Below are 17,180 nucleotides of genomic sequence, written 5' to 3' on the forward strand. Positions count from 1 at the left end.
TCCTGGAATGGCCGCCTCGAACACATACAGTCCAGCCCCAGTTTGATCATATTCACTGAGAGGCTGGCAACTGTAACTTTCTAATCTATATCTATGTTTTTAATCTTAGTAGAATGATTAATTGTAGTTCTTTTTAACTTTGCACCTAATGAGCTTGTTCATTTTTAACAGTCTGTCCCTGACAATTAAGCGCCTTGCAGTTATAATCAGAATTGATTGTTGGGCAGTACACTGTAGGTGTAGATGTCTTAATGTTTCAATACGTCTAGCGAAGTATCAAGCATACACCCCATCTTTTCATTTTCTGAATTGTCTTAGGATAATTCGAAGTTTGGAAAATTCATTGATTTATAATACTTCTGCATCTCCATCTAGATAATACTCCACACAACTAATACTGACTATATGGCAGAGGTGCAAGTCATGTGAACAGTTGTTAAAACTGAGAAAGGTCTCACAGAATGCAAGGTTAAAAGAGTAAAAAGGCTACCGTTCTGTGATTAAAAGCAAAAGAAATGCATTACGGTATTAGACCCGTAACAGAGTACCTCCTTTTTGAAAAGTATCCAGTTCCTACAATAAGCGTAGTGACCCACTGGGACCAAATTCTTTTCCCGCTTTTTACCTTTTCCAAGTAAGATTTTACTTTTTCAAGACATATTATTGAATTATTGTACAAAAGTGGATTTTTTTCATTTGATAAGCAATTTCTTGCTGTTCAAAGTGAATTTACCTATTGAAACAGAAGAGGAAGAGTTAGATATATGTAAAAATATTGAGTCACATGCGGTACAAGTTCTCTATTTTGCCTTTACTCTTTAGGTTATATATTTTGGAAGAAATGTAGGTAGGTAGGTTTTACTTCTGCCCCAAGATGATATTCTTTAGATATTATTCATTTTGGAAGAAATGTAGGTAGGTTTAACTTCTGCCCCAAGATTATTTTTGAATGAAGTGAGCAACATTTAAAACAGTTCCACTGGACTCGACCATATTTTTTTTTTTATGTTGGAGTTCGAATTCTGTCTCATTAAATCCATTTACTTGAGGCACCCTAGTTTTGTGTTTTGTTATAGTTTATATAGTTTACCAATAGTTCAGTATTTCTTTTATTAAAATAATGGTATAATGAATTTTCTGCAAGCCTTTACTTTGCAATTTGTCTCTACTTGAGCTTGCGGAAATACCATACATTATACAAAATTTATAAAAATCGTCAAGGTAAAAGTTGTTTAAAATTTACAATCGTTGCAAAACACAGTCAACTTTAAGAATATACCTAGCAAATACCATTTCTTAAACATTACTATTAGGGGTCCAATACCTTAAATAAGATGAAACAAGTATAAAATACACAGCTATTTATTTTTATGACTGTTTGATAAGGTGTACAGTAACCAGTTACTCAGCAAATAGACCAAGACTGGGGCTCTACTGTACATTGCTTGGGAGATTATTCCACAGACGAATTTTTCTTAGAAAGAAAGAATTTTAGTAGATCTAGTATATTGTGATCACACTTTTTCACACATTCACCACTGACTGGCATTTCAGTAGGAACTATTCAACCCCTATTTTCTTTTCATTTTTTCGTTAATTTATGATAGAACTTTCATGAACAATAGGTGTGAGAAAAGTGATATACTGTAGGTCAGAGATCACCAATTCAAAAAAGTACAGGGAACTTACTGGGAATGAGGTAAGTGTATACCTGGGAATAAGGTAACGTCTGTGCGTTCTGATTGGTCAGTCATGTAAACAAACCCAGGAAGTGATTATTTTTTCAAAATTGATGTTTTTTCACTGCATTTACAGTATTTTATCATACATTTTGACAAAATTTGCTACATTTTATGTGTATTGAAAAAAAAGTTTTATCAAACGAATTTCTCCCGCCATGTCAATGATGTAAACAGGGGGTCATCTCATTCACACGAAAATTACTTAAATGAAGTATCACTATTCATATGTTTTTCGTCCGATATTTTGGTAGAACTAAGATAGTTCTTGAAAAACTGTAATAAGATATACATGTTTCGATGGATGGAAGGCCGTACACGCCATAATGTTACAATGTAAGTCTATGGGAAAACAATTGGTGGTCTCTAACCTGTAAGATACGGACCTATAGTCTGGTTCCCGTCGTACTGCAAACAGTACCGATAACGATAGTAGAGGCAGGTAATCCAGACTATACGACCTAAAGCTGTCGCGGAGACGAGGACGATGATGTCTTTGAATTCGCATATGTTTTTTTTAAACGGAAGTTAGTTAGGAAGAAATGGACACCAAAACAGAAACAGTTGAAGATAACTCGGTGAATTTAAAGAAAAACGTCAATTTGGAGGCTGCTTCGCATAAAAAAGAATCCTCAAAACTTGACAATAGTGAGGGTAAATTTCATTGTAGTAATTTGTGAAGCGACATAAACGCATATACTTACTGAAAAAACTGTCGCAAGTCCGGCGAATTTTTCCGAAGTCAGAAAAGTTGATAATTTGTAGAATTGTAACAACTTTGTGATAAACTCCTTTCATACAGTTTGTCACACATTTTCAGTTAAATGTTTGCTGTGGTTTTGAAGACAATTGTTTCTCTGATTCAGCTGTCAAAAATTTACAAAAGTAATTTTTTATGTGTGTTTTTATTGTTTGCCAAAACCAGTGAAAGGGAATCAAATCAAAACGTCCCCTAGTCAAAACATCCCCCATTTTGGTCAAAACGTCCCCCATTCAGTTTAGAATTTGGTCAAAACACCCCCTAATATATTTTTGTATTATTCTTCAGGGCTTTTCATCCTTATATAATAGAGGCCGATATTCGGCTACTTCCCAATCCAAAAATATAGTAATTTTTCCCAACTGTGGCAGAGACACTTCCCAAAATGCAAGGTAAAATTTCCCAAAATTAGGCTAGCAGATGATTATGATTTTGTTTACATTCATTATTTCCGGAGGAAGCGTTTGTCTGGTATCGATTTTTTTGTTTTCCTATAGCACATTGACCACGTGTTACGCATAACCAGTCTAATCCGTTATGTTCCGTGTCCCGGATTTAAGATTTCAGTCCGTGTTTCAGGGGAGATAAATTAATTCGTATTTCTGTGTTAACTTCCGGTTCATCGTTTTCTAAAAACATGTCACATAACGGAAAGTATTACAACAAAACAATCAAACGTGCGGCAATATCAGAAAATCAGAGGTCACTATTCGACTGCGGGGTGAAACAACGTAAGTTAGAGGAGGGTACCGGTGATAATATCACCGAGGCGGTCCCAACTAGTATCGGTACTACTATTTCCACTGTTTCTGCTTGCCCCAAGTGACACAGAACTGAATATGTTGGTTGATAATTTCAAAAATACAAAACAAAGAGACATGGATTGTGATCATTAGATTTGTGAAATTTGAAATCAAAATTCAAAATAAAGTGCTGTATTACAGTAAAAGTTAAATTTCAGTTGAAAAATACTTATTGCTGTTCAAATTTATACCCTAGTACCTATATTTCCACGAATAGCTTTTTTCCCAAAATAGACAATTATCGCGCATAAATTTCCCAATTTGAAAGGCCTGGGCCTCTTCCCAATTTCCTGATGAAAAGCCCTGTTCTTAATTCTTTTTAATTAATTCATATATTTTATTATCTTTTCAATTTGAAACTTATGGATTATGTACTGATAATACACAAAATTGATTTATTAGTACCTAAAATAATGCAATCAACACCTATCAACTGTATATGGTTGTGCTTTAATTGAGCTGTGGGCTTGATAATATGAAATAAGGCAAAGCCTCAAAGCGAGCTCAAAGAAATCGGATTTATCTAAAATTATGCATCATTTATTTGTCACAAAGAAACTATTCACTAGTCACAAGAATTCAGGAGAACCTATCCACTGAAAAAGTCTACATTTAGTGTCACCATACCTATAACAGTGAATATCATACAGTGCAAAATTTATGGAAGCCAGTGTCACGGTGCCTTCATTACCGCGTTCCCGTTTCTTTTTGCTTATTATGACATTTTTTCCATTTCTTGCCAATGCTTGATTTAAATGAAAACAATATTTTTTCAAACAACTGGAAATCATTAATTCTTTCATTATTGTTAAGTGATGAATAATTTTTAGCAATTGAATGAAGTTATGTATTCACTCCGGAAAGAAGTACTTCCTGTGAGCACCAGTCCGCTAGGGTGCGCTTTTTTAAAAACTTCCGACGAAACTTTTCAAATCCATCACCAAGTGTGAAAGTATACTTTCGTTACCGTAAAGCTCGATTCTCGAGCTCGCTATTAGTAGGTGTCATAAACCCATTAATCACCAGTAATAAGGTGTGAACATTTGTGAAGGGAAAATCTTTTCTTCTATACAATCAAAATTTGTATAGAATGAACAAAATGCTGATCAGAGTTATAACTTTATTTATAAAACATTAATAAAACATCAGAACAGTCACTTCTGCATATTTACTAAGTAAAAATAACATCACACTATTCATTCACTGTTCTTCACCAAGAAGTCAAATTCACAATATCATTTATTATTATTATTATACCAGATTTGTTGAGCGCCCTTTTCATATGAAATATACGGTCAAGGGCGCTTTACAATTAAACATGTGACATATCGCAGATATGTAGGAAAATCACAAAACATGGCAGATGCAATCATAAAACTGAAACTGAATAATTTGCTGTTCCAGTGTTCGTAGGTAACTCCAGTCTTAGTAAACCATTCTGGGATCGTAAATCTCGTTTTGGTTGGTATACATTCAACATTTTCTTGATATATACTGGACCTTTGTTATGTAATGTTTTATAGGTAGATGTTAGGTTTTTGAACTTGATTCTATACTGAACAGGTAGCCAGTGGAAATCTTTCAGGATAGGAGTAACATGGTCATAGCGAGACGATTTTGTGATGAGGCGGGCTGCTGTGTTTTGAATGAGCTGTAGTCTTTTAAGATTTGTTTTCGGTATTACATGCAGCAGCATATTGCAATAGTCCGTGGAGTTTAATTACTAGACATTTTGTTGCGTCAGTTGTTAGATATTTTCTTATGTGACCAATTTGTCTGATCTGACCATAGCACGATCTGGATACCGAGTTTACATTGTATGTGCTGTTCCATGTCTAATCTCGTGTCAAGAATATCACAATATTAATTCAAAGTGTTCCAGCTACACAATATCAAGAAGTCCAATTCAAGTTTATGCTAGTTAATGTTTTTATCACAATTATTCCTCATCCTGAACTGTTGTGGAGAGCCTTGGTTTGTAAATGGTGCTCATCTTTTTTAGCAAGGAACTTGCAGACATACCCCCTGTGCAGTAGCTGTAAAAGACATAAGAAACGTTTAAAGGAGATAGAAATCACAAATTGTGCATAAGTAACTGAAAAAAAATATAGTAAGAAAATGAAATGACTGAAAAGAATGTTAATTCCTTTTTTACACAAACTATAAATAATAATACATTCTTACACAAAATGCCTTCGGTGACTCACTAGCATTGTTATTCTTGAAATAGTGAAGATAATTACTTCAAATTTTAAGATTTGAAAGATAAATTAATTTTGATTTTTGTCACTAATACAGGTTTCCTCATGGAACGGCCCATATTTCTTCATTATATCATGATTTCTTTTTAATTCTGGTACTTGTAAATAAGTATTTATCATTTATTTCTCATTTGTTTTTACTAATCAATTCAATATACAGAATCTGTTGATTGAATTAACACCTATTGTAATCTGTTCCTGTTATAACACATTATCTGCTCTGATTGGATTAACTTGACAGTGCATTGATTACTTGTATATTTGAATTTGTATGCTTTTCATAATGCGATTATGATCTGTATATTGTTTTTTTTTCTTTCTGACCAGATTTTCAATATTTTATAAAATAAAATTAAGATATTATTAAATGGTAAAAGGAAGTTAATCAGATTTTGGCAGAAATATACGTATTTGCCAAAAAAAGTACTTAGACAATTTGGAATATGATAAGTATTCCACAAAAGACATTTACTGAAGTCTAGTAATTCAAGTAATCAATAATAATTATAACATGAATATAACTTACCTGTGTCACAGGTTCTGTGTTGCTCGTTGCCACACTAGTCGCAGGCGATGGCATGCTGACGCGGTATGACTTTGTTCCTACATTTAATGTAAGGACACTTCATTTTTAATAGTTATAACTTTCTTCACATTATTTAATTTTTGTAACCATACATGTGATAAGTTCAGAATCCCAAAACTGGAGGTTTGCCATTTTTCAGCTGGAGTTGAGGTCTCAAAACTGGAGGTTTTTTATCGACATAAATTAAGCGCGCGGACACATAACTTAGAGACAAAATCCAACATTTTTGGCCACACTATAACATATATAAGTCTACACCAGAAGAAATAATCCTCATAACTCTTTGATTTGAATTATGCCACTTTTTAACTTATATTTTTTTGTTAAAGTTTTATATTTTTGTCTAATATCTCTGTTTCTCTGTTACATTCGAAGCTATTCACTATATAATGCCCCTTTTACTGGCCAAGCTTTAATTGCACCTTTTACTGGCAAAGCTTTAATTCAAAGTCAATCACTGAGAAAAGTCGAGCATGCTGTCTTACATAAGCTCCCTTCTGTTCTAACTTTAAATTTTCTTAACAGATTCTTCAGTCTCAGTTTAGGTCTGAAATGGTGGTGAACATGCATTAACATTATTCTACTCGAGGACTGAAAAACAAAATCATAAATTATGTAAATTCCTTACCCCACCCATGGTGCACTTTCGTTTAAATGATGATTTTGACATGAAAAATAGAAAACAGATATGCATCAAGATGTATTTACCCTTACCAAAATAATGTAGATTGATGTTATCAAATAAATGAGTGTGTGTTTTCATCCAATTTCAATGCAATAAGTCCAATTTTCGTAGCAAATTAATGTGGTAAACATTGGAAGAAAATGGCGTAACTGCATAAGGGGAAATAACACTCCTGATCTAAAAATAGTAATGGGTTGGTTTTTCCAACAATTATTTATGTCATTTTATTATCAAACAAAACTTTTCTTTGAATAATCATAATTCATTTCAGTTGGGAATTATTTCTTATGACTGGGAGTTTTTTGCTTCAAATTGGTAAAAAATGGAGCCTAACTGGCATTGAGAATGGACCGATATTCATCCCTGTGAGACAGGTGGAAAAGGCCCAGCTTATCTAATCCCTTATCAACACAAACAATTACTAATTCACCTGTGAAAAAACAACTCTTTCCTCCAGCTACATGTGTGTCAAACATGTATAGTACACAATAGTCAGTGACACTTTGATTTACTGTATAAACATGTTTGGCACTCCTCGGTAATTATCAACCCCGTCTACATATTTTTTTTTTTTTTTTTTGAAAAGCGGGAGAAAAATAGAGTGTATATCAAAATCCCCTTGAACAAAATCCCCTCCACTGAAAAATGACTGGGAGTTACAAAATCCCCTTCATACTTTTGCAGGGGGTATCATAATCCCCTCTGTGATTTTCATTATAGATATATAGATATCAGTGCCCCAAATTAAATTATGTTTGCTAAAGGCATTGTATTTACGTGCTTTATGTAATAGATTTTTAAACTGTGTATAGTTGTATTTGAACTTGATGAAATAAGTAAAAATCACAGAGGGGATTATGATACCCCCTGCAAAAGTATGAAGGGGATTTTGTAAAACCCTGTCATTTTTCAGTGGAGGGGATTTTGATCAAGGGGATTTTGATCGTCTCCCGGAGAAATATGGTTTTGGTCGGGAGACGGGAGGCAAGGTGAAGAAATCGGGATTTTGACCCTCCCGCGCGGGAGATCACATGTATGGTTGTAACAATTTCATTTATAACATAACAACATTATAATTTCATTTAATTTTATTGATAAATAACAGAAACATCACTTTTACACAATATAAACATCAGATAATTTCACAACATATAATGTAAAAAATATACATTCTAAAACTAATGGTTTACAATATTCTAATTAAAATCTATGCATGTAAAACAATATAATGAACATTATAATTTAATAATGTTTACCAAATTAACTTAAATAATATGTATTTACATATATAATTTAGGGGTGTTTTGACCTGGTAATTTTTGGAAGGGGGGTGTTTTGACCAGAAAAGGGGGATGTTTTGACCAAAATGGGGGTGTTTTGACTAGGGGACGTTTTGACTAACATCCGGTGAAATGCACTGCAAATCAAAATGCGTTATATTATAAAATATCAAGTTGATACTGTAATTGATACTGGCGATAAATTAGCCAACCATTAATTCTTTACAATATAGTACTTCTACTTTTACCACTTTATGGCCAACATCAACAGATTGATAATACTGCCATTTTTAGGTATGCGCGAGAAAAAGAAAGAAATACAGTGTGAAGATATGTACTGTGAAAGGATTAAAAACAAAGAACTTACTGAGTCTAGATAAAGAGTTGTGCCACAAATAAATATATATATGAATTTTATACACTTTACTTTCACTTAGTAGACATTTACCCCCAACAGTTCCTCCCAAGACTTTTTCCCTCCCATTTTGGGGGGAAATTGTCTCGACTTTTAAGATGTTTCGGGGTCTCCGTGGCCAAGCGGTTAGAGTCGTTGACTTCAAACCATTTGCCCCTCATCGATGTGGGTTTGAATCCTCATTTGGGGCGTAGAATTCTTCACGTGAGGAAGCCATCCAGCTGGCTTTCGGAAGGTCGGTGGTTCTACCCAGGTGCCTGCTCGTGATGAAAGTATGCACGGAGGGACATCTGGGGTCTTCCTCCACCATTAAAGCTGGAAAGTCGCCATATGACCTAAAATTGTGTCAGTGTGACGTTAAACCCAACAAAATAAAAATTAAGATGTTTCACCCCCCAATTTCATCAAAGGTATTACAGGGTATCATGTATCATATGGGCTAATTATTTAATAAAATACAAACAAAAATGTATGGAAATAAAACAGAGTCTAGCAAATTTTGATTTAAAAATTGTGTTTATAGGAGAGATCTTGTTTGTATACAATTCCGTAACATTTACTATTTTTAGAACCAATAAGACATTGATCTGGTGGGCAGATGTCAAACATATATGTTTTTTGTAAAAAGTGATTTTTTTCTAACGGCTTAAACTTTCTTAAAAAACACATTATATAAAAAACTTTTTGATCAATAGAAAGCTTATTAAACAAGCATTTATTAATTAATTTTAATTATTATTTCGAAATCAAGTGGATTAATTATGAACTCTTAACTTAGTGTTTTTCTAAAAGTTTTGAACATCACTATTCACTATGCCGCTATTAAATGTCATTTAAAAGTTATTCATTTAAAAAAGATATTTGAATACGTAAATATGAAATTTGTAAGTGCAGTACAATCTCTCCAGAGCAGCCCTCTCTTAAGCAAAAACCTCTCTATAACAACGTCATCAAAATTTCCCTAAGCTGAAATATACCGTAAAATCTCGAATATATTATGCTAGCATGTATCAGGGCTTTCGGTAGGTTCTGAAACTCAAGAGTCATTGACTCTTCAGCCTAAATATTCAAGGGTCAAAATCAGATTTTCAAGAGTCAAGATCAGCTTTTCAGGGGTCAAGCTACATGTATACTGTTATTAATGCAACTCCCACAGACTTTATCTAAAACTAGTACATTAGTCATAACAGATTTTCTTAAGCAATTCATATTTTAGTTGTCTTATTTTGCACATTGCCTAAAAGTGGGTGGGGTTTAGTGCTTTGCATGCTTTTATTATCAGCAAATTCTTCTAAATAAGAGCTGCTTTGGCAACAGAGATCATATTTTTCGTAAATGCAGACGTTTTATTGGCTTTTTATTCAGATTGTACTAGAATAATCTTGTAAGAAATGATAAAAATGTCCGAAAATGGCGGTCTCGAAAACTAGTGACAAATACGGAAAACGAAAATAACATTTGAAATTCTTGAAAAAATAACTGTTTTAAATTTCATTTTCTCATCATACCACGTATAATTTCTGCTTATTTAATTTGTTTTAGCCCAAACAAAGCCTCGGCAATGATAATAATTTTGCTATAGACCGTGACGGCCGACCGGCTCGTGTAATCGTATCGAGCACACAAAATAATTAACAAGTGGTACAAACACGATAATCTAAGGCTGCATTGTTTATCAAGTAACTTCTACACATTGATCAATAAACACCTTTGATAATGACAAGGCATACTGTACTAAATACCAACCGCGAGATAATCACGTGTTTTTTGGCGCATGGCGTGACTGACATCTGTCGGTAGCTAATTATCATACGACGCTCCGCCTACTGCCATATTTCCGCTTGTGCCGGCGAACAGTATTGAAATTCACTGGGATTTTGATTAACAGGGGGCAGAACTATCGAACTTGAGACCCATCAAAGTAAATTTCCGCGAGTCAAGTCAACGCACGTGGCGTAATTTATGCGGGTCATATACGAGTTTTTCTTGATTTTCGTGGGTTAAAACCCGGGACCTCGGGTCAACCGAACGCCCTGATGTATATTACGCACCCCCGATCTTGTATCAAAATCTTGGGGGAAAATGCTTACATTGGAATATATTACACATCGAAAAATCAGTCAGAAAATGTTGTTTACAAATGGTTATTCCTAATCCCCGTACCGTACCCGCACCATACATCCATATTTGGGAACACCCGGTTTTGTACGGAGAATGGCGAAAATGTACGGAAGTTGAGGTCTATTTTTAGAAATTTATATTTCACAGTTGTTATTATTAAATATACTTATATAAAATAATCAGACAGCAGATTTCTTGATTTGTTTCTTTCTTTTTTACTTTTCTGGAGTTTTTTTATATTAATTTCATGCTCGTAGGTATAGGTAGTTATTAGAACTTTTAACATACATATGAAATTTATGGTATTAAACTTACGATAGTAGGCCTACGTTATATCTAGATCTATAGATCTAGACTATATGTAACATGAAAATGGCCTAAATATTAATTAAAGTAATTATATTTGAATGTGATGAATGAGTAAGAAATATAAAGATTTTTACTTGGGATTTTTGTTTTCACGGCGATCCTCATAGCAATCCTCAAAAAGATTCTATTTACTTAAGTTTCTCATTTATTTTCAGAATGTTTCTTATTATTTTCAAATTATCATGAACTGTCATGTTATATGATATCTAAATCACTGCTAACTAGGGGTGTAACGATACATCGAAATGTCGATGCATTGCGATACTGAGTGTCCCGATAGTATGCATCGATAGAAAAGTCACGATCTAATAACAATCTATAAGCATCTGCCAAAACTGTTCGGGCTAGCAGCGTAACTCAGGCGAGCAATCTAGGGTCTTTATGGCCCATTTGGGCTTTTTTGTAGGGTTGTTGCTGGATGTAATATAGTAAGTGATGATAGCAATAGACATGTTACTAAGAGACAGACAGTATCAAGATATCATTTCAGGTGAGTGATCACGGCCCATGTTACACCATTCAAAGAAACTATTAAGTAGTGGTATAAATCATATGGATAGTTTATGCCATACTGGAGTTATAGCCATTGAATTTGTTGAAATTGAGAAAGTTGACTGCTCAATTTGATAGTAGATATTTTGAAAGTGAAAAGTAATTTGCTATGATGAACCTATATTTTGAGTCTAAAAGTTTGCTACTCTTGTTACTTACTATAAAGATTTCCATTTTCTTCAGATTCTCTTTGAAGTCTGATTGTACATGTCTATTTGTTTATTATTTATAAACACAAGTATGAGTTCAACACCTGTGTAGTAGTTATTTATTAGTTATCAACTATTTTCTCTGTGTTATTGATTTAGAACAGCTCATGATATTTCCACACAGAAAAAATAACCTGTTTCCTTTTCTTGGGGTTTGGTTAAGGTACTATAACTGAGTTTGAATAACTTAGTATTAATAGTAATCGCCTTTGTAGAATGAGCCTCACTCGTGTATTAAAGGAAGTCATCCAGCTTAAAACAATAATAGCTGGGATGGTTGACTTGAATCCTAATCAGTGTACAATCTTGATTAAAGACTAAGGTGAGTTTTTATGCCCCCGAAGGGAGGCATATTAGTTTTCAACTGTCTGTCCGTTAGTTTGTTCATTAGTCACAACATTAACTTTTTGCATGAAGGCACTTTACTCGCGAACCACTGCACCCAGGACCTTCAAACTTCACATGCTGATAGTACTTATTGAGTACACAGTTCCTACTAACTTTGGGGTCACCAGGTCAAAGGTCAAGGTCACAGGGGCCAACGTTAATTTTTTGCATGAAGGCACTTTTCTTGCGAACCACTTCACCCAGGACCTTCAAACTTTACATGCTGATAGTACTTCATGAGTACACCAATCCTACTGACTTTGGGGTCACCAGGTCAAAGGTCAAGGTCACAGGGGCAAATGTTAACTTTTTGCATGAAGGCACTTTACATGCAAACCACTTCATTCAGGACCTTCAGACTTCACACGCTGATAGTACTTATTGAGTACACCACCCCTACTGATTTTGGGGTCACCAGGTCAACGGTCAAGGTGCTGCAGGGGCATTTGTCACCATTAGTGACAGCTCTTGTTTCTCCACTAAATTTGGAGTAAGTTTAGATTTGTATTGAAAGATGATCAGTTGGTTCTGTCTTTTTAACTGCTTAACCTGTTAATTTTAGTTAATATGTAATAGGTAATTGATTGCTCTGAACAGATAATAAAGATCTTAATTCTAATATGCCTGCTGGAGTAAGACAGGGTTTTTTAATCCTAGGGACAACTTGTTTAGATTGATTTGAATTGATACTTAATAGGGTATGTCCTGGGATCAGGATCAAACTCACCATAGGGACATGGTTTCCTTTACTACCATTTTATCTAATTTATGCTTACGGTTAAAAGTACTGTAGATTCTCACAATATAAATTTATGTGATAATTATTACTGTTGGAAAACTCCTTCATTACCATTGTCATGGGCATGTCTCCTTCCAATCAGAACCAGACCATGGGATTCCAATCTGTGAAATTAATGTTTAAAGAAGGCAGTGGCTACTAAATTCTTGTAGTGTAATTGTATACCATGAGTGGTTCTGTATTGCAGATTGACATGCTTGCATCAAACTCTCAAGTTTTGTAGACTACTGTAAAGATGCATCTTCTTTTTTTTCTAAACTGTAGATCAATGCATGATATCACTTCCAGTTCCTTGCTGAATGTTGACTCAGTTTGTTTTTCTGGTTTTAATATATTTTGCTTGCTTTATTTGCTTTTAGAGGCTCTCACCAGGCATCTACTGTAGTCATGTTCAAACTAGGAGGTCACAAATCAGGTTAGTTTTATAGCAGTTACCTCCCTTGTACTGTTCTCCAAAGAATGCATAACTGTACTGCATGTTGTTTGGCAACTTTTATGCATGGAAAGTTAAATGGGAAATATGCAGTTTTTAAAGAGAGAATAGAATTGATCAGGGAGAATTTTTGAATATTATTTCACTTCTATGGGATAAGAAAGCATTACAAATTATAACTTTGTTTTTTTTTCTCCTTTTTTGACTTCTGTAGCTTATACATTATGCCACTTACTATTTAGAAAATTTATGTTTTGACTGGCAACTGAAAAATCATTTGTATTCTAGAAATGGAAGACATTGGTAAAACCATTATGAATTAATTGCCAGATTATCATCCAATTTTTTTCTTAAAATGGAAAAGAAGGCAAGGATTTTATTTTCTCTTTGTGATAATAGTATCCTGTATGAAAACACTTTGTGTATTTGTAACATAACAAATTGTCACAGACTCGGGAAGTTGTAATGATGTTTTCCAATGCTGAAACAAAACTAAAATTTCCTACCATAAATGAAAGTGTGTGTTTTCGTCTAAAATGAGATTGTGAAATGAAAGTAGAATCGATGCTTCTGTACATTTTTTATATAATCACATTTATTATATAGTCTTCCATTGATACTTTTTCTTTATCAGTCTGAAAACGTCCTTTGTTTACATTTAAAATGAGCGACAACAACAACAATACATTTTCCACACAGCCCAAATTTAGTCTTATTTTAGTTATAAACGAAAAAAAAAACATTACCTTTTATAGTATCTGCGGAGATATTATGTATGAAAGTGCAGTTGTACAAGTTGGGTACAACTTGCAGAACTTTCCCAATAATTTCAACATATTGTTGCGGTTTTATTTTCAAATGGTCTCCCGAGAAATGTTCCTTTGCTGAAGATTAAATGCTGTGTTCTCGTACATATATACAGGTTAGAATGTAGAATAGGCGGGTTGTGATCATAGTAAATTCTGTATTTTGACTTGAAATAGTTTGATTAACTACCCATATACATTTTTTCACTTCAAATGGTACCAAAGTCACTGCTCAAGAATACTCAAATAGTTCCGGAAAGCCAATGAAAATATAGAAAATATGTTTCACTGCAGTGAAAATAAAGAAAAGTATGTTTCACTGCTGTGAAAAATAAATGCAATGAAAATATTAATTATATTTCATCAATATTTTTTCAGTATTTTACTAGTATGTATATGATAAATATATTTTATTTTAAAAATGTTATGAAAATGTGGATGATAATTTAGCAGTTAGTGCAATTGTTGTAATTGTTGAGGCATTGTGCAAAATGTAGAAATGATAATTAATACCTTGAATTTTTGACATTTGTTAGAATTTGTCAAATGTCTCATTTAGGAAACCTTTGTAAGACACTAAAAGTATGACAAAAATTGACAAAAAGTGTCATGTATCTTTGGAGGACATGTAATTTAAATCAGAAAGATAATCCCCTGAAAACATCTGCTGGATGAATATTTTTTACGTTGGTTAGAATAACTGTGTTACTATCTTGCATTAAAATTAAAATGGAAACAGAGTGAATAATGGTACATAGAAAATTTTACTTTACATTTCTTTGTAACTTTTAACAGCAGATTTATATTATCTTTCTGGCCAGAGTACAGTGACAGGGTTTTCCAAGGCATCAAGTGTTGTGGAATCCTTTTTCAATGTCTAATTGTACATCTATTCCAGCATTACACGCTTAACTGTATCCTATATCTATGGTATCTACACTTGTATGTAACTGTTATACTCTGTATTCTAGATCTGTCTACACAAGTATATTTTTATACTCTGTATTCTAGATCTGTCTATGCTAGCATATTATACTCCTTATTCTAAGTCTGCCTATGCTAGCATGTTGAATTATATATTCTAGATCTGCCTATACTAGCATGTTATACTTTGTTTTCTAGAACTGCCTGCTGTAGCATGTTATGCTCTGTACTCTAGATGCACCTGCACTAGCATTATGCTCCTGGTATTCTACAACTGCATACATTAACAGGTTCTACTCTGTTATCTAGAACTGTATATATCTGCCTTCACTTGCTTGACAAGATCTGTGTACAGTAGCATGTTATATTCTATATAATAGATCTGCTGCATTAGCATGTTTTACTGTTTTCTAGAACTGCCAACACTAGCATAATATTTTCTGTTTTCTAGGTCTGCCTAATGCTGATACATTCTGTATTTTAAATCTTCTTGAAGCTGATACATTCTGTATTCTAGATCTGCCTAATGCTGATACAGCCGGTATTCTAGATCTGCCTAAAGATAATACATTCTGTATTCTAGAGCTGCCTTATGCTGATACATTCTGTATACTAGGTCTGCCTTATGCTGATACATTCTGTATTCTAGATCTGCCTTATGCTGATACATTCTGTATTCTAGGTCTGCCTTATGTTGATCATTCTGTATTTTAGAACTGCCTTATGCTGATACATTCTGTATTCTGGATCTGCCTAATGCTGATAGAGCCGGTATTCTTGATCTGCCTAAAGATAATACATTATGTGTTCTGGATCTGTCTTATGCTGATACATTCTGTATTCTGGATCTATGCTGATACATTCTGTATTCTAGATCTTCTTGATACTGATACATTTTGTATTCTAGATATGCCTTATGCTGATACAGTCTGTGCTCTAGATTTGCTTGATGCCGATACATTTTGTATTCTAGATCTGCTTGATGTTGATACATTCCGTATTCAAGATCTGCCTTATACTGATACATTCTGTATTCTAGATCTGCTTGATGCTGATACATTCTGTACTCTAGATCTGCCATATGCTGATACATTCTGTACTCTAGATCTGCTTGATGCTGATACATTCTGTATTCTAGATCTGCTTGATGCCGATACATTCTGTATTCTAGATCTATGCTGATACCTTTTGTATTCTAGATCTGCTTGATGCCGATACATTTTGTATTCTAGATCTGCTTGATGTTGATACATTCTGTACTCTAGATCTGCTTGATGCTGATACATTCTGTATTCTAGATCTGCTTGATGCTGATACATTCTGTACTCTAGATCTGCCATATGCTGATACATTCTGTATTCTAGATCTGCTTGATGCTGATACATTCTGTACTCTAGATCTGCTTGATGCCGATACATTCTGTACTCTAGATCTGCTTGATGCCAATACATTCTGTATTCTAGATCTATGCTGATACATTTTGTATTCTAGATCTGCTTGATGCTGATACATTCTGTATTCTAGATCTGCTTGATGCAGATACATTCTGTATTCTAGATCTGCTTGATGCTGATACATTCTGTATTCTAGATCTGCTTGATGCTGATACATTCTGTATTCTAGATCTGCCGTACACTGATACAGTCTGTATTTTAGATCTGCTTTATGCTGGTACACTAAATATGCCTACACTTAGGCTGATTATGTCTCCCCCCCACTTGTTGTTTTTGCTCTGTCCGTCCGTCACACTTCATTTCCGATCAATCACTGAAGAACCATTTGACCTAGAACCTTCAAACTTCATTGGATGGAAGGGCTTATGGAGTTGCGACCACTTTTCAGGGTTCTCGCCAGGCTATTATCGCCTGTCGCGTGCGACATGCCTTCAGACTTTGAGTTGTATTATTCGACATCCCTTATTTTCCCCGTCATCCCTTAATTGACGAAGCGACATGTCATAAAATCATCCCAATAAACACCCCGATTAACCCGAAAATGTATTCGAAAAGCTTCCACGTGCTTACCCGATAGTTTAGGTAAAGCGATGCCAG

The 17,180-nt window shown here is 34.1% G+C and overlaps 1 protein-coding gene across 4 annotated transcripts in view; it reads left to right on the forward strand.

Annotated features, from left to right (window-relative positions):
- Positions 1–2,234: 2,234 nt before the first annotated feature.
- LOC123524485 (phosphatase and actin regulator 3-like) overlaps positions 2,235–17,180 on the forward strand; it is a 137,399-nt gene continuing 122,453 nt past the window's right edge. Inside the window, exons 1-2 of one of the 4 annotated variants that reach the window (XM_045302719.2) lie at positions 2,257–2,393; positions 13,326–13,381. In XM_045302719.2, coding sequence (XP_045158654.1) covers positions 13,354–13,381 — 28 coding nt within the window. In that variant the 5' untranslated portion in view covers positions 2,257–2,393; positions 13,326–13,353. Of the gene's footprint in view, positions 2,394–13,325; positions 13,382–17,180 lie in introns of all 4 variants that reach the window. The other 3 variants (XM_045302721.2, XM_045302716.2, XM_045302715.2) reach the window with 3 other exon arrangements.

This window comes from Mercenaria mercenaria, chromosome 3 (assembly GCF_021730395.1).
Source record: "Mercenaria mercenaria strain notata chromosome 3, MADL_Memer_1, whole genome shotgun sequence".
Taxonomy (NCBI): Eukaryota; Metazoa; Mollusca; class Bivalvia; order Venerida; family Veneridae; genus Mercenaria; species Mercenaria mercenaria.